Source organism: Enhydra lutris, unplaced genomic scaffold (assembly GCF_002288905.1).
Source record: "Enhydra lutris kenyoni isolate GAN:26980312 unplaced genomic scaffold, ASM228890v2 scaffoldscaffold18, whole genome shotgun sequence".
Lineage (NCBI taxonomy): Eukaryota > Metazoa > Chordata > Mammalia > Carnivora > Mustelidae > Enhydra > Enhydra lutris.
The window spans coordinates 21,505,381-21,532,416 of record NW_019154102.1 but is presented as its reverse complement, the minus strand read 5'-3'; the positions used below and the strand labels follow the sequence as shown (position 1 = coordinate 21,532,416).

The 27,036-nt window shown below is 40.6% G+C and overlaps 1 protein-coding gene across 2 annotated transcripts in view; it reads left to right on the top strand.

The window, feature by feature from the left end:
- Positions 1 to 23,553, top strand: part of LOC111148046 (poly(A) binding protein interacting protein 2B) — a 30,710-nt gene extending 7,157 nt beyond the window's left edge. The window contains exons 1-4 of one of the 2 annotated variants that reach the window (XM_022504416.1): positions 18,205 to 18,346; positions 20,033 to 20,099; positions 20,516 to 20,692; positions 21,571 to 23,553. In XM_022504416.1, the coding sequence (XP_022360124.1) occupies positions 18,273 to 18,346; positions 20,033 to 20,099; positions 20,516 to 20,692; positions 21,571 to 21,627 (375 nt within the window). In that variant the 5' untranslated portion in view covers positions 18,205 to 18,272 and the 3' untranslated portion in view covers positions 21,628 to 23,553. Of the gene's footprint in view, positions 1 to 18,197; positions 18,347 to 20,032; positions 20,100 to 20,515; positions 20,693 to 21,570 lie in introns of those variants that run through there. The other variant, XM_022504417.1, reaches the window with a different exon arrangement.
- The last annotated feature ends 3,483 nt before the right edge of the window (positions 23,554 to 27,036 follow it).

Sequence of the window (27,036 nt, the reverse complement as noted above, 5' to 3'; positions counted from 1 at the left end):
AGGAACTCTGAAGCACTCACTGTACAAATATAAGACAGATCAAAGAAATGTACCCAGATTAATTTGAATTAACATTTTACTTACCATTTTTAATTTTATATTACAGAACTAGTACATTACTTTTGTAAAATTAGAAAGCACTGATGGGCAAAGAGGTGGGGGGGTGAGCTACAAAGCACTCTGTAGATCTACCATACTAAGGCAGTGGTTCACATTTTGATAGGTATATTTTACACTTTTTATGTACATTCATCATTTTTTATAGAAATGCGTTCATTTGCATGTTTTAGTCATTTTATTTTTATAAGATGAATCCCCTCGGAGTACAATTGCTTGATTTATGGAATCGTTCCATCTTTTGCTACATAATGCTATGTATAATGAGAACTAGAAAAGGGGCTAACTTCTCAGCTTGGTGAACGGGTGACCTTGTAATCATCTAATATCTTGAACCATTCCAGAAGCTTCATCAAGGCACTTTCATGAACAAATTTGTTATATGCATGTGATTATGGTTGGTATTGTTTGTAATAGCATGGTAGGGATGACCCCAGTGTTTGTCAGCCAGGTACTGGTTAAGTCAACTGTGGCCCATGTAAACCATGGACTATTGCATAGTTGTAGAAAAGAATGAGGAAGACTATGGACTGATGGGATGGAAAAGAGCTCTAAGATATATTGTGATTTTTTTTAAAAAGAGGCACAGCATGCAACCATGAATTTCATATGCTACTTTCTGTGCTGAGAGAGAAAGAAGGGTGGAATAAGAATATACACTTATTTATATATGCTTATAATTGCAAAAAGAAGTTCTGAAACCATAATATAAGAAACCAATGGGAGATATAGAGTGGAGATAGGATTTCTCCATATGCCTTTATATATATTAGAACATTTTGGGGGGCACCTGTGTGGCTCAGTTGTTAGATGTCTGCTTTCTGATCCTGGGGTCCTGGGATTGAGCCCTGCATAGGAGTCCTTGCTCAATGAGGAGCCCGCTTCTTTCTCTGCCTGCCCCTCCCCTATCTTGTGCTCTCTCTCTCAAATAAATAAATAAATAAATAAAAATCTTTCAAAAAAATTTTTAATAACAGTTTTTTGAATCATGTGCTTGTGTTTGTTACCTTTTCAAGAAATGTGTGAGTGAATGAATGAATGAAATGGGGTTATGAGAAAGAAGAAAGGGTGTGAGGGGCTGCCCATTTTCTTGATATTAGGTGAATACATAGCAACAGTAGCAAAGATTGAAAGAGTGGCCCCAAGTAACAAGAGTTTGGCAGGGATTTTTTTTTTTTCCTTACTTTACTCCTTTGTATATTTAAAAAATACTTTGAACACAATAAAACAACTGAAAACAGTGTTTCCAGATGGCCACCCCATGGCTTCAGTAGCTGCTTTCTTTTTCATGTTCACTTGTAGTATTTTTTAATGTATACATATTTAATTGTAATCACACTTTTTGTATTTTGTAACTTACCTAATTTTTTTTTTTTCTGTGTTGCTACTAGAGGACCTTTAAAAATAATTAAAATAAGGGCACCTGGGTGGCTCAGTTGGTTAAGCATCTGCCTTCAGCTCAGGTCATGATCCCAGAGTCCTAGGATCACATCAGGGCTCCCTGCTCAGTGGGGAGTCTGCTTCTCCCTCTCCCTCTCCCCCTGCTCCCTCTCTCTCTGTCCCGCTCTCAAATAAATAAATAAATAAATAAATAAAACTAATGAAGATAGGGCAACTTTGTCCAGTGCACATCCCAGAAGTTTGCTGTTCAACCTCAAGAGACAGGAATTCAAGCCCTGTTGTCTATGTGTGACACACATACATGAGGAAAATAAGAAAGAGATTTAAATATGTATAAATGAAAACATTTCTCCCTAATTGTAAAAGAAGCCATACTCTTCTTTATAATAATTAGGAAACAAAATATAAAGAAAAATGATCTGTAATTTTGCTACCCAAAACATTCTAGTTTTTTGCTTTTTAGCCCTTTATTTAAGCTTAGAAACATCTTTGAAGGTAGACTTGGGATATATATATTTCTGGCAACTACTGAGATTCTCATGTAGGTTTTTTTTCCCTTGCCTGTTAATGTGAAAAGATACATTTTTATATTTTGTCATTTTAGACTATTCTTGCATTTCTGGGCTGAAGCCTATTGATCAGTGTTATTGTTTTGTTTTAAAATAAATTGCTAGACTTTATTTGCTCTTGTTTTATTTGAAAGTGTATGTCTATAGCATGGAAATTGGTCTGTGGTTTATCTTTTGTGCTATTTTTGTTTCTGTTTAATGTATTGAGCTGTAAACTAATCATTACAAGGCTCACTTCACTTGTTCTCTGAAACGGTTGCATGGGAACTGTCTGCTTTTTGAAAGTTGGTGCTTTGTGGACTGTAGACTGGTGTTGCCCCCTCCTTTAAAATGCAATAATATTAGGGCAAGTGAAGTTTTAACATAGTGATTTTAATATCAACAAGAGCAAAACAGGATGTAATTGGATTTGTGCTATAGTGGTATTCTTGGTGTCTTTTTATTACCTAGGCAAGTGGCGAGGTATTAACACTCACTATCTGAGGGTTTACGGGACCTTTATTTCAGTATAGAACAGATGTGACTGTTTTATTCTGCAACCTTGCAGATATGCAAAATGGGCCTCCCAGGACTCTGCTTTATCCCCACTGAAAGCAAAAAGTAATGCAGTGAAACTTTGCTTAGCTAGAACCTTTTAAAGAATGGGGTGTTCTGGTTTAATTGTGTTAACTTGGAAGTATAAAAGAGAAAAGAAATCCCCAATTCCCTGTTGAATACAGTTCTGAGATGTAGCAAATAATTCCACTTTTTTTTTTCTAATAAACTTGATATATTCAGACCTAGTTGATGTTTTATTATACAATCCCTGAAGTGTCGGAGGCTTACATTATGAAGATCCTTTTTTGGAACTTTAGATGTAAGAAGATGTAAATGGCATTGTGTGAAATCAAGCTGGAAGGGAACTGATGCCTGTTAAGTATATGTTTTTTACTAAATCTCAGATTGCGGCTTGTTTTCTTATTTAGCTCACAAAAATAAAATACTCAAATGAGGGTAGGAGTTGTGGGGAGAGCATGTCTTTTAATTGGATGTCTTTATTTCCTACCAGGATAGAGTACACGGCACCTCTGGCTTTGCACCAACAGAAGGAATCACGTGTTTTTTACTTGTTGTCTATCACTGGTTCTCAAACTTGAACAGGCTTCAAAAGCACCTAAGGGCTTATTTCAACACACACTGCTGGGCCCCACCCAGAGTTTCTGATTCAACAGGTCTGGGGTGGGGCCTGAGAATTTGCATTTTAGCAAGTACTGATGCTGTTGGGCCTGGGATTAAATTTGAGAACCACTGCTGTAAACTAACTCAGTATTAGAATTCTGGCTCTAGAAGAAAGCTGAATTTGGTCTGGGAGTATAAGAAGTAAACTGGTTATGGAGCAAATCATGAAAGATTCGCTTCTCTTGATGCCAGCATAGTGTTGAATTTAGGTAATCAGCAATACACAGTGACATAAAACAATTCTTGTTTCGTGATTGGAAGTCCCAGATGAGTATCAAATGAGAGATGCTGTTTCATTTGCAAAGCTTAGAGACTGAGGGATTCTGGTCAAATAGGGCTTAGTGATTAATCCCATCACAATAGGAGTTCTTTATATGTCCTGTCACTGACCATTTAGCCTTACTTTAGAAGGTTCCACTAATTTTTTTAGCTGGGACAGAAGTTTGATAGCTTATTGAAAGTTTTGTGTGTTTTTCAAGATATTATAATAGCTATGTGTGTTCTTAAGAATTTTTAAAAACAATAGCGAGAGAGTAAAACTTTTTGCCAAAAAAAGAAGATATTATTGGAATTAACTTTATCTTTTTGAAGTTTTTTTGTGTTTTTTGTTTTGTTTTGTTTTGTTTAGTTTTAGAGAGAGAGACACACAGCAGAGAGGGAACACAAGTAGGGGGAGTGGGAAAGGGAGAAGCAGCCTTCCTGCAGAGCAGGGTGTCCAGTGTGGGGCTTGATCCCAGGACCCTGGGATCATGACCCAAATGGAAGGCAGACGCTCAACGACTGAGCCACACAGGTGCCCAACTTTTATCTTTTTGGAATGTTGGAGAATGTAGCCTGCTGCATCAAACATCAAGCATGCTGTGGATTTTCCGTTGTTTTTATGATTTGTCATTGTATTGTTTGAGGTAATAGTGATTTTTGTAATCCCTCTAAAAATGAAAATTGAGAGTCAAAATCATAGACCTGGCACAGCAGCTGGACACAGAAGACAGCTATGAAGGATTAGATAGAGACAGATATACACATACATGTATAAATACATATTCATACACACATTTTTTTAATTATTATTTTTTCCAGCAAAGACAAATAACACCTGTGCTGAATTTAGGCATCATATAGAATCTTTGAGTTAAAGAGAAAGAAACTCTGGAACCCACACTTTTTCATAAAGGAGTTTTGCTTCAGCAGGCTTTTCTTGCTTGTCTACTATCTAATTTCTGTTGTTCTCTGTTAATAACCTCAGTTTGCAAGTTGACGAGCTGGTCCAGCATTGACTATTAGAGGAATAACTGGTATTATAAAAAATAGGTTGGGCCAGCTCCCTACTTGGAAACATTTCTGTTTTCCTCTCCTTACTCCCTCAGAAAAGAATTGAGGAGAGGGGGAGAGAAAAGGTGGAACTAGATGCTACAGACCAGACCAGTGATTCTGAAGCTTGGATGCACATCAGAGACAACCCACAGGCTTTCTAAAACACAATATAGATGTGGCCTAGACTTTCGCATAGGATAGATCTGCAGATCTTGACCATTTCCTGAAGCAATTTTTTTTGTAGCCAGCTGGGCTCTATGCCTCTAACCAGAATGATGCTGGTCTCCAGTGAATTTTCCCCAGCCTGTGGTGAAATAAGAAAAATTAAGACCACAGAGCATTTTCCATCAAGTTAAATTTATTCAATTTAAAGAATTGTCTTTTGCATTGAATTGAGGCCTACCTGTGTTTTTTGGTGTTGAAAATATCCTTTTATAAAACAATGTTGATAGGATATTTTTTATCATTCTTACTTAGTTTTTAAAAATTGTAACTCTGTGTTGTCTTCAAAATAGTTGTAAAATTTGGGGCTGCCTGGGTGGCTCAGTGGGTTAAGCCTCTGCCTTCAGCTCGGGTCATGATCTCAGGGTCCTGGGATCGAGTCCCACATCAGGCTCTCTGCTGGGCAGGGAACCTGCTTCCTCCTCTCTCTCTCTCCCTCTCTCTCTCTCTCTCTACTTGTGATCTCTCTCTGTCAAATAATTAAAATCTTTAAAAAAAAAATAGTTGTAAAATTTACTGGCCTGTGAGAACCTGAAGATCAAGTACCTCTGATCTAATCATTCTGAGAAATTGTTTTTAAAATGCTTTGGAATACAAGCCCATAGAAGGTCTAAAACCTTTGGCTATATGAATTTCAGAATTTAGAATTTTTCAATTTTTAGAGAGATGCTTTCTGTGTGTGTTATGTAATGCCCCCGTGGTCTGTTGCAGCAGCCTTAGTCACACACATTAGTATTTCTGAGCAAAACAGGAGTATTCACGCTAAGTGGGATAAATGCAGGCTATATCTAGCTTCACATCAATTCAAGTTTTAATGTCATCTGAGTTTTGACATAAAGCATATGGAAAATTTTTAGTTTTTAGAGCTTTGTAGATGCTTGGAATTGTGCATAAGGGATTATATACATGTTTGGAGATCTGCTTCCTCATCCTAAAAGGACTAGCAAGCTTCAAATTAAATGGAGCTTTGTATGTTTATGGTAGAGAACACAATTTATTTTTATTTAAATGCACCAGCATGTGTATGACCTTGTTCAGTTTCCTTCCAAAGACCTAGTCCTTTTGTTGAATAGCATTTTTCTTCAGCCTGGTTCCCCCACTTCCATTAGCAATATCTGAGAAAATTTCGAGTTTTATATCGTAAGCATTCTGGAGCTAAAGTGGGAAGTATAAGAGGGTAAGGTAGTAGCTAAGAGCATGAACTTTAGGAACAGAAGACCTAAACTTAAGCCTCAATTCTGGCTCTTACTACATTATCCCTTAGGCAAGGTATTTAATAAATTTCTGAATGGTGGAGAATTCATTTGAAAAGCAGGGATAATGTCAGCACCTACCTCATAGAACCTTGTGAACATTGAAGAGAGAAAGCGAAGTACTTAAAAGAGCTGTTATTTGGGGCGCCTGGGTGGCTCAGTGGGTTAAAGCCTCTGCTTTCGGCTCAGGTCAGATCCCAGGGTCCTGGGATCGGCCCCGCATAGGGCTCCCTGCTCAGCAGGGATCCTGCTTTCCTTCCTCTCTCTCTGCCTGCCTCTCTGCCTACTTGTGATCTCCGTCTGTCAAATAAATTAAAAAAAAAAAAAAAAAAGCTGTTATTTTATTCTTATCTTTTCCCCTTGTATTTGGGTAGATTATTTGTTTCCTCTTTGTATCTTAATTGTCCTATGGTGCCCTCTTTTTCCCTTAGACATCTGGGTAAACGTGCTTCAAGTACTTTCCCAGTTCACAACTGACTTCGGTTCTGCCTCTAATTTAGACATCAAATCCTACCTCTTCAGTGGTTCCCACACCAAAAAATCCATCAGCTCCTAAGCTTTATATGGCCCTAGAAGTTTGCTGAACATTGAAAGTCTTAGAGTGGACACCATATTATGCAGGATAAGGCCTCCCACTCTCTGAAATGTACCGCTCTTGACTCATTTTTTTCTTCTTTGTTGTGTTCCAGCACTGTGTCCCCCTTAGTCCCCCTAGGGAAACATTCCCCTCTCTCCTGTGGAGCAGTTTTCTTACTCTGGTCCTTCAAGGACTCTCCTTCTACCCCAAATTAATTTTCAAGGACTTTCCTCACCCAAAATGGTACCTTTCCTGAAAAGTCTTACAGTAAAGACAGCTTTCTTAATCTCATTACATATGTGTTTAGAGTGGTTGGCTCCTTTCTTCACACTTTGCTGGAGCAGACAATCCTTTTTTCCAAAAATATATCAGGTTAAATGAGCATGTGGTCCCTTTTGGTGATACCTATTGAGAATCCATGATACGGATTTCTTCCAGTTTAGATAATTGCACTGTGGCAAGCTTTTATGCCTACTCATGAGGAGACTATTATAGCCACCTGGTGTTACTAAATACTAAAATAGTAAACAAGAACATATAAAAATACTTCCTAGAATAGAAATAAGAATTTTTTCCACCTCAAGAGTAATCTAACCTGTCAAAAACAGATTCCTGAGTTATGTTGTCACTGGCTATGGGGAATATCTGTAATACTCAATGAAGAATGCTCAACCACGGATCATAGCCCCTAAGGGCTTCCCCTAAGGTAGCCCTTCCTAGGAAATGAGATTTAGAATACAGCACTCTGAAAATGGCACTTAGTCAACAAATTATGTATTGAGGACCTGGTGGGCACACAGAAGCATGCTAAAAGCTGTAGAGACTTGATTCTTGCCCTCAAGAAACTTCTGAAGTTATAAATAGATTGGTCTCAAAACAAATGAATAATAATCACTCAAGTGTAGGTATAATCAAATGTGAAATGGTGGAGGTATGGAGAGACTGTGGGCAGAGATTGTCTTCAGGTTTCTACAGTGGCATTTCTGTATTACTGTGCACTTAGAAGTCAAGTAAAAGTGGCATCAGGGGGCACCTGGGTGGCTCAGTGGGTTAAGCCTCTGCCTTCAGCTCAGGTCATGATCTCAGGGTCCTGGGATCGAGCCCCACATCGGGCTCTCTGCTCAGCTGGGAACCTGCTTCCCCCCCTCTCTCTGCCTGCCTCTCTACTCGTGATCTCTTTCTCTCTGTCAAATAAATAAATAAAATCTTTTAAAAAAAAAAAAAAGTGGCATCAGATTAGTCTAAGACATTTAAGGTCCTTTATTTTGTGATTGGGAAAAGTTACACCTATTTCATAGGTAATAATTTGTCCATAATAATGTTTTCGATTAGCGTAATCTGCTAAAGACTTCAGTTTGCATTGTTTCCGCTATTAATAGCATATATCCATCTGGAGCTGGATATGGAGAAGTCAGGGTCCCTGTGATGACCACCATTTGATGTTATCCTGGGAAGAAAATTGATGGCCTTTACCTGGGGAAGAAGAACTTGAGGGTAGACCTCTGAGGTACAGAGAGCTTACCACTGATGTAGGCAAGTAGGTAGGCAAGTCTGTTGATTCTACCTTAGAAGTGAGTTTAAATGTTTTATGGAGTGCATTTTATATCTGTTTCGTACATTTCCAGAAGGATAATATCACAGGCATCCTTGAGGCATTGTTTCTAGAAGTTAGTGGGTCATTAATAGGTGCCAGATTAAAAATGTAATAAATGAATAATTAGGCAATTAATTGATTAGGGAAATGCTTGGTAGTTAAAAAAATGGGTCTTCTCAGAGAAATGAATTCACTTGACTGTGTTTTTGGGCTCTTCATTTGTTTTTGTTTTTGTTTTTTTGTTTTTTTGTTTTTTTTGAAGAGCATTCACTAATTTGGGAGCTGCTGATGTAGGAATTAAGGTAATTGGGATTTGGATTATTCTATATAGAATTTGCAAGTTTATTGGAGGAATTATTCTTAGTCTTTAGTCTTTCTATACTTGTAATAACCTATGGCAGTTAACAGGCAAAAATACAAATGTTGGGTGTTGGCTAGGACCTAATAAATTGTAATGTCTGAAAGGTATGATGCAGGAAAGCTTCCAGGTGAGTCTAATGATAGACTAGAGATTGAGAACTACTGGATAGAGATTCAGTAGTTCTTTAGAACTACTGAATTCTAGAGAAATTGAGAACTACCGAAAAAGAATAGAGATTGAGAACTACTGAATAAGAATATGCCTTCTGGATATTTGCTGACTGCATTCTTAATCCTGTTTGAGTATGCTAATAAGCTTTTGAAAGCATCTTGTCAGCTTCTAATTGCAGGTTAAATTTTCTGCATGCTTAACAGGCACATTGACATTCAATTTGTAAGCCCTTTTCTTGCATCAAAGGGGAGATAACTATTGGAGCATTTATGTATTGAGGTCAGCATAGGAAAGCTTAGCAAGGTGACTACTTACTTATTTTTTGTTAAAGTTTGTGCAGCTTCTCCAAGAACAATGAAATGGAAATAGAAGGGACAAGATCATTCTAATTAGAGGTTGACTTGGAACCTGTTTTTTAACCACCATGTACATATTCTACATGTTCTTCCCACCTCACTCCCCCAAAAAAGCTGAACAACTCATCCTGCTTCTTTCCACCTGGATCGTCCACCAAATAATGGAGAAAAGCTGATGGGTTTATTTACTTAGTAAAAGAAGGCTTTGTTGAACAAGGAAACAGAGAAATTATTTTAGTGCAAAGTATGCATGGTATTCAAAAATATGTTCTACGTGAATTTAAAAGGCTTTATGAAACTATTTCTTATACTGCTTATGTATCTTTAAAATAATATACACACACTCACATACACTCACAACCCTGCAAAAAATTAGAAGAGGAAACAAAAAGAAACCCAGAAAGTTGGAGTTTGGTAGGTTTATCCATCAACTGTGCAAGTAGGGAGACTTATACTTGGGGGATGAAAGGGAGCAAGTTTAGTCACCCCAAGATAGCCCTTTGGCATCTTAGTTATTTCAAGCTGTTTATGTTTAAGAAACTGCAGATCCAAAAGAAGCTCTGAAAACTGAGTAGAGACATTTACTTTTTTTTTTTTTTTTAAAGATTTTATTTATTTATTTGACAGAGAGATCACAAGCAGGCAGAGAGGCAGGCATAGAGAGAGGAGGAAGCAGGCTCCCTGCCGAGCAGAGAGCCCGATGCTGGGCTCGATCCCAGGACTCTGAGATCATGACCTGAGCCGAAGGCAGAGGCTTAACCCACTGAGCCACCCAGGCGCCCCTGAGACATTTACTTTTTTAAGGGAAATCTCTATTTGTTGTAGTCTCCCTCAGTACCAGGAAGAAGGGGGATAACTCTAAATCTCTGGGAACTGTTATTAATGGAGAAGGGATGGACTTAAATCTTAAGGCAGACTTAAATCTGTATAACAACCTTATCCCTGTTTACTGTACTTTTCTTGTAGACTTCCATAACTGACTTTCCACCGCCAACATTTTCTTTTGTCTTTAGCTGGAGGTGGTATTTAAGGTGATGCCTTTAGCCATTTCAGTGAGTTACTGAGTTTTCCTGGGTCTCTTCCATATCTACAAGAGGTGTATATGTTAAACTTTTGATTTTCTCCTGCTAATCTGTCTCATGTCAGTTTGATTCTTAGACCAGTTAGAAGAACCTTGATAGGTAAAAAAAAAATTTTTTTTCCTCCCCAACAAGGGCCTAAGCATTCTTGCCACCAGGGAAGTAAAATATCCTGCCATGGAGGAAGGATGTTTCATATGCCTTTGTGATGGATAAAATCACTTTCCTGATGCTCTTGTTCTCTCAGCTCTGTCTTCATGCTCATCTTGCAACTATCTATTACTAATTAAGAATCCTTGGCATTTAGATTTTGAATCAGGGAATGTATTGATTATTCAAAATATGAACAGTTAAGTATCCCTTCCTGGCCTACACAATCAGTCATTCCTTCTTTCTCCAGTTTCTGTAGCTTCTCCCTCTCCACTAAACCATTTCTATGAACATTTAAAGAATCTCTAGACTCGCCGGTCATTGAAAATAGTTTCCAGGGATTTCTCACCCCCTAGTTTCTGTCCATTTCTTTCCCTTTCTTCAGCAGCTAGACTCCTTGAAGGAGTTATCAAATACTTCCTGTCACATACAACTCACACGCCCTCCATTTGGCTTTCTTCCTTATTTCTGTTCATGGAAACTGCTCTCATTAAGGTCATCAGAGACTTCCAGGGTCCTAAATTCTATGGATGTTCCTCACCTTCCTCTTAACCTTTCAGAAGCCTTCAAAACACTCATATTACTGGATTTATTAGTTTCCTATGGTTGTTTCAACAAATTACCACAAACTGGTAGTTTAAACCAACATAAATGTATAAATCTTGCAGTTCTGGAGGCCAGAAGTAAAAAATCAAGGTGTCATCCAGACTGTACTCCCTCTGGAGGCTTTCGGAGAGGGAAAATCTGTTCTTTGCCTCTTTAGCTTCTGGTGGCTATAGGCCACATCACTCCAGTCTCCACCTCCATGGTCATATTGCCTCCTTCTCTTCTCTGCTTTTCTTTAAGGACACTTGCCATTGGATTTAGGGCCTACTGGAATAATCCAGGATGATGTACTTATCTCAGTGTTCTTTATTTAGTCACATCTACAAAGACCCTCTTTCAAATAAGGTGGCCTCACAGGTTCTAGGGATTGGGATGTGGACATATCTTTTGGGGAGCTACTACTCAACTCACTATATGGAGTTCTATCTTCCTTTGATTCCTTTGATGTCATACTCTTCTTCTGGTTTCCTTCTTAACTCTATGGCTTCTTCTCACTTTCCTTTTCTGTATTCTCCTCCTTCTCTACCTGATTTTTGAAAATGTTCATATGCATCAGATCTGGGTCTTGGATCCTCTTCTCATCTCACTTTGCCCTTTCTCTCTAAGTAATATATCTTCTAACCCCATGATTTCTATAACCATTTATATAAACAACCACTCCAAATTTCTTTATTTAGCCAGACCTTTCCTATTCTTGATGCATATAGATAACCTACTTAACATAGTCACTTGAGTGTTTCAGAGGCTTCACAAATTTAACATATCCAAAATAGAACACATCACCCCTTTTATTCCCCCACTCCTCATCACCACCCAAGAAAAGTTTGCCCTTCCCACAGAATTCCTTAGCTTAGTGAATGACATTACCATCCATCTAGTTGCTTGTGCCAAAGTTATCCTTGATATTTCCCTCACTCTGTCTCCCCACGTCCATCACCAAAAACAACCTACAGTAGTTTCAGAATCTGCCTACTCTCTTCTTACTGCCATTACCTTAGTCTTAAGCAGCCACCATTTTTCCATCTGGATTAGTGCGTTAGCTCCCATTATCCACTGTCAGTCTCGCCAATCCATTTTCCATATGGTAGCCAGAGTGGTTTCAAAATATAAATTGAATCATATCACTCTGCTGCTGGATACCCTTTTTGAAGGCTTTTATTGCTTTTAAGATAAAATTTTAAATCTTTCATGTAGCCTCTATGTCCTGCATGATCTGGCCCCATCTCTCTGAGCAACTTCATCTCTCTTCCTTTCCATCTTCCTTTGACCATTCAACTGTATGCATCCCTACCTTCTTGTGTTTCCTGAGAGTTCCTTCCTGCCTCTGAATCTTTGCACATGTGTTTTCCTCATTGGGCAGGAAGATATTTTCCTTGGCCCAAGGTTCTTCTGGCTGGACTAAGAATTAAATTCACATGAGGCAGATAAACAGGTGAAATTAAATTTAGTTTCATATATATGGGAATCCACACAGACATGAAATTCCAAAGACAGTTGGGTGACTTGAAGCTTATATGACATCCTGAGTAAGAGTCTGAGAATACAAAGGGGAGGAAGACCTTTAGCACAATAGGGAGAAGAGAGATTTTGGAAACAAAGGTTGCCCTCTTATACAGAAAAATTTCTTAGGTAAAGAGGAATCTTTGTTAGTAGCTCTCTTCCTGGTACAGTCTCTTCTTTCCAATGTAAATTTAGGCAACTGAGGGGGAGGTAAAGAGTTTTTCCTGAATCTGCTGAGTTTCAGCTGCTTTTATCTCAAAATAATCTTTATGCCAAAGTGGCCCATCTTGGGGTTCTTATACTTGGCCCATACACCCTCTTCGCCCTATTGCTAGCTAACTTATGTTCTTTAGGTATCAAAAAAAGTGTTGTTTGCTCAGGGAAACCTTTGCTAACCATCCCCCCACTCTCAGACTTGATTAGGTCCCTCCCACCATCCCCATTGTTTTCTAGATTTACTTTGGCTTTTATGACATGGGTCATAATTACCCTTAATTATTTGTCTCTTTCCTGACAGAATGTGAATACCACCAGGGCAAGGACTATTTACACTGTCAAAGCACCAGTCAAGCACAATGTCTAGGGTAAATAGACACCTGATATTAATGAATAAGTGCGTCTAATGACCTGAGTTGCTAAGATGTAACTGAGAATGGACCAAACCGGAATCTAGTACCACATATTTAAACTAAAATAACATTTTAAACTGTTATTCACAATATTTAATTTAAAAATGGTATTAACCAAACTGAACAAAGTTCGCAAAACTGTAGGAAACAGAATAGTAGAGACTAGTTTTTATAGCAATTGCTCAATAGACTTTTTCCAGATAATTCAGCCAAAAGTACCAAGTATTTTTCAGAGTCAAGCTGTTATCATAGGCACAATCCAGGTTTATACCTTCTGAAAAAAATCTCAGGTTCAAAGAATAGCTAGTTTCTAGTATGAGCACATTGGATTTAAGAGCTGTGGGTATTCAAAGTGTTAAACTGATGAAGCATGTATTGTAGATGTCCTAGGCACATTAAAAGTCCCAAAGTTCTTTATAGTTGGGAACTGAGGCTCCTATTTCAAGCCCAATATTTTAGACAGGAGCCCTTGATCCCCGTAAAGTGCTAAATCAAATAAATGCCTAGCAGGCTTTAGCACCCCTATTTTGACTCTCTGCCAGCTACATCCTTTCCCATCTTAATCCAAATGACAAGTCTTATTTTTCATTTTCAGGATGTTTACCAAGTAAGAGAGAAACTGAGGTAGAGGTGGGAATAAATTTCAAATAGTTCTCAGATTTCATAATGTAATAGAAAGGCACGCCAGATGTAAACTATTTCATCTGTTGTTGATGTTTAATTCTTGAGGAACTTCTCAAGCCATGACCTACTTCAAACTGCACACCTGTTCTCTAGATAGATAAGAGGAAAGAAGTGACAACTGATGGTTCAGATGGCGGAACTAGTTGTCATTGTTTATCGAATGCCTGTGTTTATTGCCATGTGACAACTTACTGCAAAGCTTAGCAGGTTAAAACAGCAAACATTTATTCTCTCACAGTTTTTGTGGGTCAGGAATCTGGGAGCAGCTTAGCTGGGTATGCTTCTACCTCAGAGCCTCTTACGAAGTTCCAGTCAAGTTGTCACTTGGGATGGCTGTCTCATCTGAAGCCTTGACTGGGGAAAGATGAAATAAGCTCACTCACATGGTTGTTAACAGGATTCAATTCCTTGTCACGTGGGCCTCTCCATAACATAGCTGACAACATGGCAGCCATTCTGATTTGTGATCCTACTTATGTACCCAGGCATTTCCCCCATCTCTGGAAGCTTTGAGGGTATTTTCTTTGGCTCCACTACACTAGGATGACACATAATATACTTTGATGTGGGTGAAGATCAAGTGAAATAATGAACATCAAAGGTCAAAATAGGATAGTTAGGAAAATGCTGGGTACTTAGAGGGCAGGTGTAGTGGGTGGTGAACCTAGAGAGGAGCTGGGAACAGGAAGAGAATGTTACATGAAACTCTTGAGGCGGGAAATTCAGGGAAGTTATGAGCAGTGGTCCTGTCTTACCTGGTGTTTTCCCTGAGTTGGAAGGCATTCCCCAAATGTCTTACTTAGGAGTTACCACTATCCAGCATAATCTCCCCATTCCCACTCCACTACTAAAGTCTAAGGGGCACGTTAAACACCAGTGCATTGTCACCCAGTGGGCCCACAAATCCGTGTTATTATTGAGCTAACTCAGCAACTCAAGTTGCTTAACCCTTGAATCTGGTACCCTCTTTGGTCTTCATATAGCACTAGCTTGATGTTTTGTTTTGTTTAGAATGAAGTTGGACAGATTACGTACCTGAAGTCAGAGTGTAGATACAAAAGTACTAGGGACACCTGGGTAGCTCAGTTAGTTAAGCATCTGCCTTCTGCTCAGGTCATGCTCCCAGGGTCCTGGGATCGAGTCTGACATCGGGCTCCTTGCTCAGCAAGAAGCCTGCTTCTCCCTCTGCTTGCCCCTTCCCCTGCTTGTACTCACTCTCTTTGTGTCTTTGACAAATAAATAAAATCTTAAAAAAAAAATAAATTGTTAAACATTATACAAATTAAGTTGTTGGATTGCTTCTATTTAGGGTAACCTAAGCTTTCCAGTTGTATAGAAAACACAGGTAGAATGGTATAAACTGCACATCAACATTGTATATAGCCTGCTGAGAACCACTTTCCTGGTATTAACAGTCCCATATCTCAGTGTTTTCAACTTCTCCCAAGTGTTTGCTTTAAATTGGGTAACATCCCCATATTGGGATTATGGTATATTTCCATTCTCTTTCTCATGAACGACAGCATCCTGTGGCTTGCTCTCGGCACTCCACCTCAACTCTGGAATTAGATGGGTTATTCTATGCTTTGTTTGTCTGCCTTCTCTTTTCCCTATGGTCATGTGCACTTAGGATTTATTTTTCAGGCAAAGGCAGATATTTTAGAAAACTGAGTACTGGTTGTCTCTGGGTGATTTCCATACTGATGGGGAGAAATCGCTGTGCTGGTTGTGACCAACTGCCAAATGAGTCTTTGGAGATATAATTCTGTTTAACCTGCTACCCAGCAAGGGTCAGGTCCTTTAAGAGTCTCTGGGCTTAAGTATACCCTACTTAGTTATGCAGTTGCCCTGGCATTTAGAGCAGACTTGCTTCTGTCATCGTTATGTTGCAAATGGAGGTGGTAAAATTAAAGAACTGGTTTCCTACCTTCTTTAGGCTTATAGAATTATCATTATATAGCAGTATTTGGAGTAATCATTGATTTCTTTTGTCTCTATTTAAAATGTGTTAAACCAATATGTTTTATAATAGGTATGCCCTATTTAAACCAGTAGTGAATTAAATGGGTTTTGTCAATAAATGAAATTCTTTTTGAAATATCAATGAGTTGGTTTTTCATCTAATTCTTCACTCATCACAATTCTACCTTGTCTTTTTTTTTTTTCCTACCTTGTCTTTTAAGATTAGATTTTCTAATGTTCATAACAGGTTAGGAAATTGAAAGAACTTTAAGGGGGAGTAAGCAGTAATTTTTTAGTGTACCCAGAAGCAGAGAAAGAAGACTTTTTCATGAATGTTGCCAAGATGGAAATGAGTGAGGAAAAAAATTGTTAAAGAAAACTTAAAGATGCCCCAAGGAGGAGAGAGGAAGAGATGGAATTGAGATTGAGATTATAAACCTCCATCTTGCTTTTCACAAGTCAAAAATCTAAGTGGAAAGAGAAAAATCATGCAATTTTGAATTTTGAAGCAGAGTTTCATTATTTTGAGTTATGAAACAGAGTAGTTAAGTAGTATGAACTCCAAGCTCGCAGGTACAGGAACATAGAGGAGGAAAGCAGTGAGTAAAGACTACAGTGACTTTTGAAGAATGGTTAAGATTTAAATCAAGAACAGAAAAAAGACACATTGCAGATGATAGCAAACACATCAGTGTGAATTTGGAAGCCAAGTGTAAGCAATTTAAAAAGCATATATGTACTGTAAAAAGACAATAGATAGGCAGACACTCATACAAGATATAGACAGAAATTAAGGCCAGCAGAAACTGCCATCAAAAAATTAAGCAAACAAAACAAATAATAGTATTTTTAATTTGTAAGTTCTTTTATGAAAAATAAAAATTGCGACAAATATAATAAAAGTCCTTATAGCAGATAAAGAAAAGATACATATCCTGATAGAAAAATGGTCAAAATACTTCAGCAGAAAAATGACAAGATAAGAACTCAAATGACCTGTAAGTATATCTCAAAATACTCAGTCTTGGTAAAAATCACAGAAATGGAAATGTAAACCATATACAACAATTTTTCTCTCAGCAGATTGGCAATGATTTAAAAGATAATAATACTCAGTGCAGAGGAATAGGCACTGATATCCTACTGGTGGGAATTTAAATTCTCATAGCAATGTGGTAATAAATCAAGAGCCTTAAAAAAAGCAAACATAGTTTCCAATATAGCAGTTCAGTTTCTAGGAGTATCCTAAGGAAAACATTAAAAAAGATGAACATGAGGGACGCCTGGGTGGCTCAGTGGGTTAAGCCGCTGCCTTCGGCTCAGGTCATGATCCCAGCGTCCTGGGATCGAGTCCCACATCGGGCTCCTTGCTCAGCAGGGAGCCTGCTTCTCCCTCTGCCTCTGCCTGCCACTCTATCTGCTTGTGCTCACTCTCGCGCTCTCTCTCTCTCTCTCTCTCTGACAAATAAATAAATAAAAACTTTAAAAAAAAAAAAAAGATGAACATGAGAAGTTCATCTACTCTTTATGACATGGAAACATTGGAAATACTCCAAAGGACAGTATGGTGGTATGAACACAGAAATGAGAAAAGGCAAATGATAGAGCATCCATACTCTTAAGGATGGATGCTTGGGGGGATATGTGTGTGTGTCCATGTGTCTGCATGCACATAGGGGAAGTCAGAAAGCTTATATACAGTACATTGTTACTAGTTTTTAACTCTGAGTAGTTGATTCAGTCTGGTAACCTTAATTTTCTCCTTTTTGTTTATCAATACAATGAACATGTATTATTTTTTGAAATATATTTTATAGAAAAACATCTTGAGAATCAGAATAAGGGCAGTCACTCACAGTGTTCATTAAGAATGCATTTCCTTGGGGCACCTGGGTGGCTCAGTTGTTAAGTGTCTGCCTCTGGCTCAGGTCATGATCCCGGGGTCCTGGGATCCAGCCCCACATCAGGCTCCCTGCTTGGCAGGAAGCCTGCTTCTCCCTCCCCCACTCCCCCTGCTTGTGTTCTCTCTCTCTCTCTCTCTCTCTCTCTCTCTTCCCGCATCTCTCTATGTCAAATAAAGTCTTAAAAAAAAAAAAAAGAATGCATTTCCTCTACCTATTCCTTACCATTAAGGAGGCCATGTGACCCTGATTAGGTTCTAGAACCTGCAAAACATGGACTTGAAAAGATCTCCTCCTCCCACTTGCCTAGGATGGCTAACTGAGCCTGGACATTTTTTTTTCTTTTAACTCTTAAGAATTCTACATCTGTATAGTTGATAACTGCAGAATATGGTTAGTTTTCTAATAGTTACAGACCAATAGTTTCTGTTCATCTATAGTTAGAACTTTGACTTAGAACTTCATAAGCTTCTGGAAGAATCTGGATGTTCCAGGTTTTCATTTCCTTGATCCTTTCTTTTGGTTCTGTTTAGGTTCTGTCATAATGAATGGATCCAGTGTAGCAAATGCATCACCTAATGTGAAATCCAAAGAGGATCAGGGATTAAATGGGCACGATGAGAAGGAAAACCCATTTGCAGAGTACATGTGGATGGAGAACGAAGAAGATTTCAACAGACAGGTAAAGAAAGAAGTGAAGGATTAAGACGCATGTATCTCAACAGCTGTATTTTACCATCCATCTGTAACAAAAGAAATGGGTCTGTTGGCTTGAGAATAACTTAAGAATGCATGGAGGCCTTGTCTAGGCTAACCAAGAAGCCTCTTTAGCTGGTTAGACACCAGAGTAGGGTACTTTGGACGAAGATACTGATATTTTCCATCACATTGTTGCAAGAGAATCTCATGCCATGGTGATGTGGTATAGACCTGGGGAACAGCAGCTATGTGCAGACGGGCCAGCCTGCCATGTTCCCCATGTGGCAATGCAGGGACTGGCAGAATGTACGTCTGAGATGGACAAGTGTGTTAGGTGGGGAAAGGCTAGAGAATCTAAACAAAGAATCAGCAGTAACCCATTGTCCTGCATCTCTGTGACATTAATAGCTCAAGGTAGGCACTCCAGGTAGACAGTGATGTGGTGACCACATGGTTCTCCGATGGTGTTGCTCTGCCCCAGCCAGGGCATTGATCATCTGAATAACTGAAGGGTAAGTTGAAGTCTAGGCACTGGGAAAGGGGGAAAGCTAAAGGCCAAAGAAGGGATCTCCTTTTAACCAAGTGATGCCCAAGGGTTCACATCCATCAGGGAGGACATTACATGTTGAATAGTTCCGTGGCCATCGCCAGCATGGGGGACAGAAAATGCGCTTTTAACTGAATAGCCTGGTGCTCTGGGAACAAGGAAACAAGTTTAGCAGGGTGGCCAGCAATTCCACTCCCCCCCAACCCCTTAAACCCACTGTGTCATAATTTGTGTGACTGGCACACAGATCATGCTTGCAGTCACATCACTGTGCCCAGGTAACCATTTCTGTGGGTTGTACCTGTGAATCAGGGTAGATTTAATAAAGAGGAGCCCACTGTCATGCTCTTGGGTAGAGGCAAGGCAGATCTTGAGCAGTCATGCTAAATCTGATGGCTTGGAAATATTTTGTGGTGGTTGTTACTATAAGTACTTTGTAACTATCTAATTTACTTGAGATCAGTGTGGCTAATTGTAATGTTGAAGACTATTTTTACATCTTGTGCTACTGGTGACTTTTGAATTCATGAATAAGTGTAGGGGCTAGTTTGGGTGATTATTATTATTATTTAGATTTTATTTTATTTTATTTTTTTGACAGAGAGAGACACGGCAGGAGAGGGAACACAAGCAGGGGGAGTGGGAGAGGGAGAAGCAGGCTTCCCAACAAGCAGGAAGCCCGATGCGGGGCTTGCTCTCAGGACCTTGGGATCGTGACCTGAGCCAAAGGCAGATGCTTAACGACTGAGTGCCCCTGGGTGATTATTTTTACTTGACTTCCCCTCTGATGGTGGTGCTAGTGAGCTATGAATCTGTCCACCACTAGCCTGCAGGAAAGGGATGGCCAGATGTGAAGCTGAGGGTCTGTTAAAACCACACTTAATCTGCAGCCTGGACCGTTCTCTTTAGGAAGAGTTAATGATGTCTGCAAAGAGGTGTACAGTATCCTAGATCATAGTGCTCTAGTTTAGGGCAACCTTTAAGAAATACAGAGCTGTTTAAATATTCATATTTTTCCTTGTTTTGGAAGGATACCTACATTGATGACATCATTTTCTGCTGGTTTGCCAAAAAGTGTTCTTTATATCTTTCTTAGGTTCTGAAAGTATTTTTTTCCTTTAGGGGCCTCATTACCAGAAAAGAGGGCCAGAAGCTGAGAGTTGATTTTGATTTAATCTCCACTCTCCAGGTAGTGGTCTAGTTCTGTAATTCCTGTGCCTTTTTCGTACTTGCAAAATGAGAAATTTAAGAAGTGTGGCTTTTGAACAAGATTGAGAAAAGAATCTCAAGCTTTAAAATGATTTTCTATAAGTGCCATCTGGATGGAACGTGTCTGTGTCACACAGAGATGTTGGAAGAGATGTGAAGGCCTAGACTTTCTGCTCTTCTGACTGACTGTTTCCTTAGTCTTTTTGTGGATGGAATTTGGTTGAAAAATCTAAAACTTGTATTTTCTCTAGCCAGTCATTTGAAGCGTCTTAATTCTTAGTAGACAACATCATTCTGAACCTCAGACTAATAATCTCTGAAAGAAAGAGGTAGGAAACTGGAAGGAGCGAGTCACACCGGGACAGTAAGTGTGAGCTCCTCGCCTTTGCTTGCTAGGTGGAGGAGGAACTGCAGGAGCAAGACTTCTTAGACCGCTGCTTCCAGGAGATGCTGGATGAAGAAGACCAAGAGTGGTTCATTCCCTCACGGGACCTGCCTCAGGCCATGGGACAGTTGCAGCAGCAGTTAAATGGACTGTCCGTCGGCGATGGTCATGATTCTGAAGATATTTTGGTAAGAGGCACACATAGTTGCACATGAGACATAGTGAAAAGAATATGGGATTCGGAGTGACAGACTTCCTTTCTGACCCTCCTACTTTGGGCAAGTCTCTGGCCTGTGTTTCTTCACCCATCATCCCATGGGCTTTGATAAAAGGGTGCATGGAAGATGCCTTGCACCACACATTACAATGGGGCAGCGTCACCAGCTTTCATTTCCCACAGTGGGCCTTTCAAAGTAGAATTGGGATCAGAGATAAGAATTTGAACACAGAAGAGGTCTGGTTTCAAATGATCACTTGCTGTTGTTCTTTCCTTTTACTGTTCCTCAAATCTGTATTTATAGTTTTGAATGCTGCGGTTTTGGAAGGAACATTCTCCTAAGAGGCCATCTTCCACTTAAAATTAGAAGACTGGATAAACCGATTTCCTGCCTTTCGTGTTTACTTAAAGTCAGAACTCTGTGAGTGACTTAGTTCTCACAGAACTCACGTTCCAGATGACTGTGCCCTGCGGTTTGCTCAGGTTTTGGACATTCACTAGAGGGTAGATAACCCAAAGAGAATACAGTGAGGTGGGAAATAAAGGGACTGTGGTGGAATACTCGGATTCTCATCGCATTAAGGTACTCAGTGAACTGAAAAATTATTTTTGGAGTCAGACTTTCAGGCCTCTAATGAAAGCATCATGAGGTGAACAGGAGTCTAGAGCAGGAAGGAGAAAATGAGGTTGGTCAAGGCTTAGTACGTCAGGAGCCACTGAGAGCAGCCTGGCAATAGCAGCCGGAGCTTTTTTCCCTCTTGGTGGCTGAGAGGAAGGTGCTGTTAATAATGAAGCAGGGAGTAAACAGCTTTTGAAGTGGGATTTATTATCTCTTGGTTCTTATTTCAGAGCAAAAGTAATCTGAACCCGGATGCCAAGGAATTTATTCCAGGAGTGAAGTACTGAGCTGACAGAAAGCTTTGAGGAGAACTTGTATGTCCCCATACCTTGGAATAGCGCTGCACAAAGAGGCAGAGCAGAAGAAGGGGGTGGGGCGGGCGAGGGGTGCACAGTGGGGAAGGGGGATAGTGGTTTAACTTGACACTGTGACTGTAGTAACTAATGTGCTCAGTCTTACTCTACAAGCCTCTGAGTCTCTGAGTATTTCTCTTTTGTTCTACTGACTTTGGTTTGGAGCAGTTTCCTATCGTTATTATTATTATTAGCTTTTTGAGTTAAGGAAATCGCAGTCTTTTTTCCCCTTCATCAGGAATGTTCTGCTGTGTGTGTTTAAACAAAATAAGCTGACCAAGAAAATCTGGGTGTTTAAGAATGCCCTTCTCATCCTACTGTACACTTACTGAGTGAGGGCAATATTCATTGCCTGGAGAATTACTTACTGAGTCTGCTAAGCTGGATGAGAAGAGGGACAAGTGGAAGAAGGAGGTGTTGCAAATTAGGGTTCGCAGCCCAGCTCCCTTGACCCCGAGGGCTTTCCTGTGATGAAGCAGATTACCATGGCCTGCCAAGCCGGCGTGTCCTTGCCTGGAACCCCGTTCAAGAAAACCCAGACTCCAAGGACTGGTTTCTGGTAACTCTTCTGACGGTTCATGAAAGTTACAAACCAGCAGTGGTGGGCTGTGACAGTGATTGCCATTGGGGTCACTCTGTCACTGCTGGCCTGTTCTTAAGTCTCTGCTTACAGCCACCATCAAAGTCATTATTCATTGTTTGTGAGGTCAAAGAGCTCTAGGGTGGGTTTGTCACTTTATCCCTCATGGCATCTAGTCCCGTCTCCTTTCCATACCAACCCTGTTCTGTTTTTGAGAAGAGATATTGTTACCAAAGGGGAAGGAGAGGCATGCTGTGCTGGCCATCAGCTTTACTCTGGAGTAGCCAACCCTGAATCCTATTAATTGTGTCTTAAGAGTATTTTGGCAATTTTTTGCCAGCCCCATGAAGACTTGGTCCTCCTGGTATCTTCCCTTAGTAAATTATTCCCAGTAATTTTTCCCAAGTAAACATATTTTTCAGGACACCAGCAAGAAGCTCAGTTTATAATTTGGGTGCTTCTCCCCACCTTACAGATTTATGCAAAAGAACTCAAAAAAAGCCTGGGAGAGTGAGTCCTGCTTGACCCATGTGACCATGTGACCCACTGGGACAGTTTCAGTAATTATAAAATTTTGCTGTTGCCATATACCCAGCTTTACGGCTTTTTGGGTATGAGCTCTTTGGGTATATTCCTTTTGTTTTTCCTGACTGTAAATCAGCTGATACTCATAAGGGATTAAACTGGGCACCAGAAGGTGCCTTTGTGTGATAAGAATGTCTGTGGCAGAGTCAGGTCTAAAGGAGACCATGTGGAGTCCTGGCCGTTCTCCTAGGATGGGGGTTTGCAGAGGCCTGAGGGGGACAGTGGCTTCTATATGACTGCTGCTGTGTTGTGTCAGGCTATCGGGAAAAGACCACGTAATGAAATAAAGTCTGCGTAAATTCAGTATGTGGATATGGGACAGAGGTTGGAAGGAAAGGACCGGTGTCTAGAAAGCTTAGGAATTTCTCCCTTTTCTTAGGTACTCCCTTGTTGACTTTTTGAATAGCCATAGGCTAATGTCAGATTTAAAATATGAACCCACATCTTTTTCTCATTATAAGTCTATAAGATGGCATCGTTTAAAGAATGGCCTTCCTCATTAGGACACATGTCAGAGGAGAGTAGCTTAAGGAGCTCCTATTGCCGGGTGTGCACATTAAATCCCAAAGCCTCTACCTCAAGAGAGCGGAACATTTAACTCGTTTCCAGGGAGGGCTATGAATAAAGAAACTAGCTTATTGCACCTTCCGCTTTCTTAAAGATTTACTTATTTATTTATTTGACAAAGATACAGCAAGAGAGGGAACACAAGCAAGGGGAGTGGAAGAGGGAGAAGCAGGCTTCCCGCAGAGCAGGGAGCCCAGTGCGGGGCTCAATCCCAGAGCTCTGGGATCATGACCTGAGCCGAAGGCAGACGCTTAACCAGCTGAGCCACCCAGGCACAGCTTCAGCTTTCAACTGGGGTCATCACCTTTAATGGGGAGAGAGCCTTGGAAGTGCAGGAATAAAGAGGTCTGTCTGTCCCAGGGGCTCCGTTTCCTCCTCCTGTTAGCTTGTCCGAGCTCAGAGTCCTGAAGGTTGCGCAGGGCATATATTGAGACTGCAGAAAGAGCCATTTTCTAGAGCGTGGGCGTCTCTGTCAGAAAGATACAAATGATTCTAGTGTGGCTCCCAGTCTGCAGAGCCCTATAGGGATCCGGATGGAGCCGTTTCTTCATCTTGAAGAAGGCTTGCTCTTCTGACCAGGATCGGCTGAGATGTTGGGTGCAGTGCAAAGGGCTTGTCTGTCTGCTTTGGGGTTCCATTTTTGGATATCAGTCTGGGGTTTCACCAGGCTGATTTAGTCCGGAGTAAGAGAGCTTCCTGCCAGATGAGCAGCGGAACCTGAGGGTTGGACTTTCCAGTCCCATTCAGACCCGAGAGTCTGCTGGCTCCAGGAGCAGGAAGCAGCATGACTCTTTTCTTAGCCAGTCGGCTTGCGCTGCAGACAGGTTCTCTCCGTAGCCCAGCTGTTTTCTCCATCCTTTGTGTGTTGTGAAGCAGGAGCACAGTTGTTACCCAGATCATAGGCTCAGCTAGAGAGTTTGCCAGCTCCTCATTAGAAAAAGCGGGGAGGTCTTGTTGGACCTTCGCTGGGGAAAGACTGGGGGCCCCTGTCTCCGACCTTTCCTCGTAGGAGCCCAATTTGGGAGCGTGCCCTCTGGGCACCTTGACCCTTTAAGGGCGAGACAGGTATTTCTAAGTGGTTATTTTGATGTTGAATTTAAGCCACCGCTCTGTTTAAACTTGTTCTGTTGGCAAACTGTAAGTTTGAGAATGTGTATAGCAATAGCGTGTGTGTTCTCTGTAAATGCCGGTTCTGGCTGGGCCCAGGGTAGAGTTTCTCAGTGACTGGTTTCTGAGTTTTGTGATTGTTGGACTCTAAAACTCCAAGATGAAAATTATTTTATCTCTTGCTCTTCAAGAGAAAAAAAAAAAAAAGTCAAGGAAAGGCCTTTTCAGCTTCTCCAGGTCTTTGAACCACAGGAGAAAACTTGACAGCTTCAGCCCAGGCCTGAGCACCTGCGGCTGTGGGGCCCTGAGCATTTTTGACCGCAGCTGTGGACTTTTGGGGTCACGTGTGGTCAAACCAAGACAGATTGTTAAGGGAGAGGCAGGACTTCAGTTTTCAAAGTCAAAACAGCTGGAGTCTCTTTAATTAAGGTTATAACACTATGGCTTAAAAAATGTTTTTAGGGAAATACTAAGCAGGATTTTTTTAATTGTGTGTTGTCCTACCGTCAGTTTTGTCTTGATTTTGGGGAAGCTAGGGAGTAAGGAGGTCATTACAATACTCTGGCAATTCTAGATGTCAGAGAGGAAAGTTGTACGAAGGAGCTGAAGGAAACTGTTGACTGAATCCTCTTGTGTTAGTGCTGTTGCAGACCCCACGTAGAAACCTCGGGTGCCCAGGAATCGACCCTGCTGTGATTGGAGAGGAGAGTTGATCTTCAATAAGGGTCCCAGTATCACAGGTTAATAATGGTTCTTGGTTTAGGCAACGTTTAGGTATGGGAAAGAGCAGACACCTCACAAATTCGACCAAGAATTGGGCATGGCCACCTGTTGGGGAAGACTCTGTACCCCCAGCCCCTCTCTCCCCTGGGATAATGCATTCATTTGGGAAATGAGTGGCGAGATTGACCCGGTCCTGTGGGCATCGGGAAACTCTAAGTTATTTACTAGAAAATAGTACAGTGTTTTCACCATGTAACTTGATGCTAAGTGATAATCCCGCCCTATTGATCGAGCCTTCAGAAATGTTCAATGCTTGATGTGTGGTTTGGGAAGCAGGGAATTTTTAACAACCTTATTGAGGCATATTTTACATATAAAATTCACCCATTTCAACTGTACATTTCAGTAATTTTAGTAAGTTTCCTGAGTGGTAAGGCCATAACCATACTCAGTTTTAGACATTTTCCATCCCACGCCATGAGATCCTTCGTGTCCATTTACATGATAATCCCTGCTCCCAGCTCTGGGCAACCACTTATCTTTCTGTCTCTACAAATTTCCCTTTTCTGGGCATCATATCAGTGGAATCCCACAAACTGTGGTCTCTTTTGGCTGGCTTTTCCCCTTAGCATATTTCTGAGTTTCATCCCTGAGCTGTAACTTGTGTTGGTAGTTTATTCTTTTAGAGCACTCAGTAGTATTCCACTGATGGACAGGCTACATTTTGTCAGCAGGGAATCTTGTAAACTTGGACTTCGGCCCCCTGTGGTCTAAATAGAACCCTCAGAACAGGGGACTCCTGGGCGAGCTGCTGCGAGTGTCCCAGGAACGACTCCTCAGAACCAGCTGCATCATCAGAGGCTCTGTGCAAGGAGCCAAAACTGCTGCAGAAATTTTTATCATTTTGCAACTTTTTTATAAGGAATTCTTGTGCTGTCTACACAACAGGATTTTTGAAGCATCTGGTAATTTAATGAGTCTGTTTTGAGTGGACACAAAAGTGAAGCCATCCATACCCTGTTGGCTATTTTACCATCCAGAACTAGATGGAGGGGAATCACTGAACTTCTGGATACAGTATTGTCTCCATTACAGAGTTGAACACGTATTAAAGATTGTGCTGCCTTTGTTGGATGGATTTGGAGAGAAGGACGATGGCCAGCAGAGAAGGTCGAGAGGAGAAAGGGAGTAGAACCTGTGGGACGAGAAGCCCCCGAGGGCATGTGTGTGGCTTGCCCAGCTGCCAGCGTGGATGGTGGCCCGCAGTGGCTTCGTGCCTCCAGTGGGCCTACGTCTTGACTTTCAACTTTGATCCCTGTTTCACAAGTGTTTAACAGCTGTTTTTGTTCCTTTTTTCTCCTCTAAATACACATGATGTGGTAGTTACTAATATGTCTTTGTGGGAGGGGCAGGGCTTTACAATCGAAGAAAATGATTTTCATAAAAATAGCAAAAATGGGGGAAATGTTACTTTTTAAAATTTTTGCTATATAAACCAAATGGCAGCTGTGGGAAAAAGTCTCAATAAAATGAGAATAAAATGCATTTACTTGCCGGCAGTGCTACTGTTTCTTATGGTTGGGTGATTGTGTGTGTGGTGTGTTTTTGTGAGAGATTTTTTTTTTTAAGATTTATTTATTTGAGAAGGGGCTGCAGGGGTCAGAGGAAGAGGGAGCAAGAAGCTCAAGCAGACTCCCTGCTGAGCACAGAGCCTGATACGGGCCTTGGTCTCATAACCCGGAGATCATGACCTGAGCTGAAACCAAGAGACTGGGCCACCC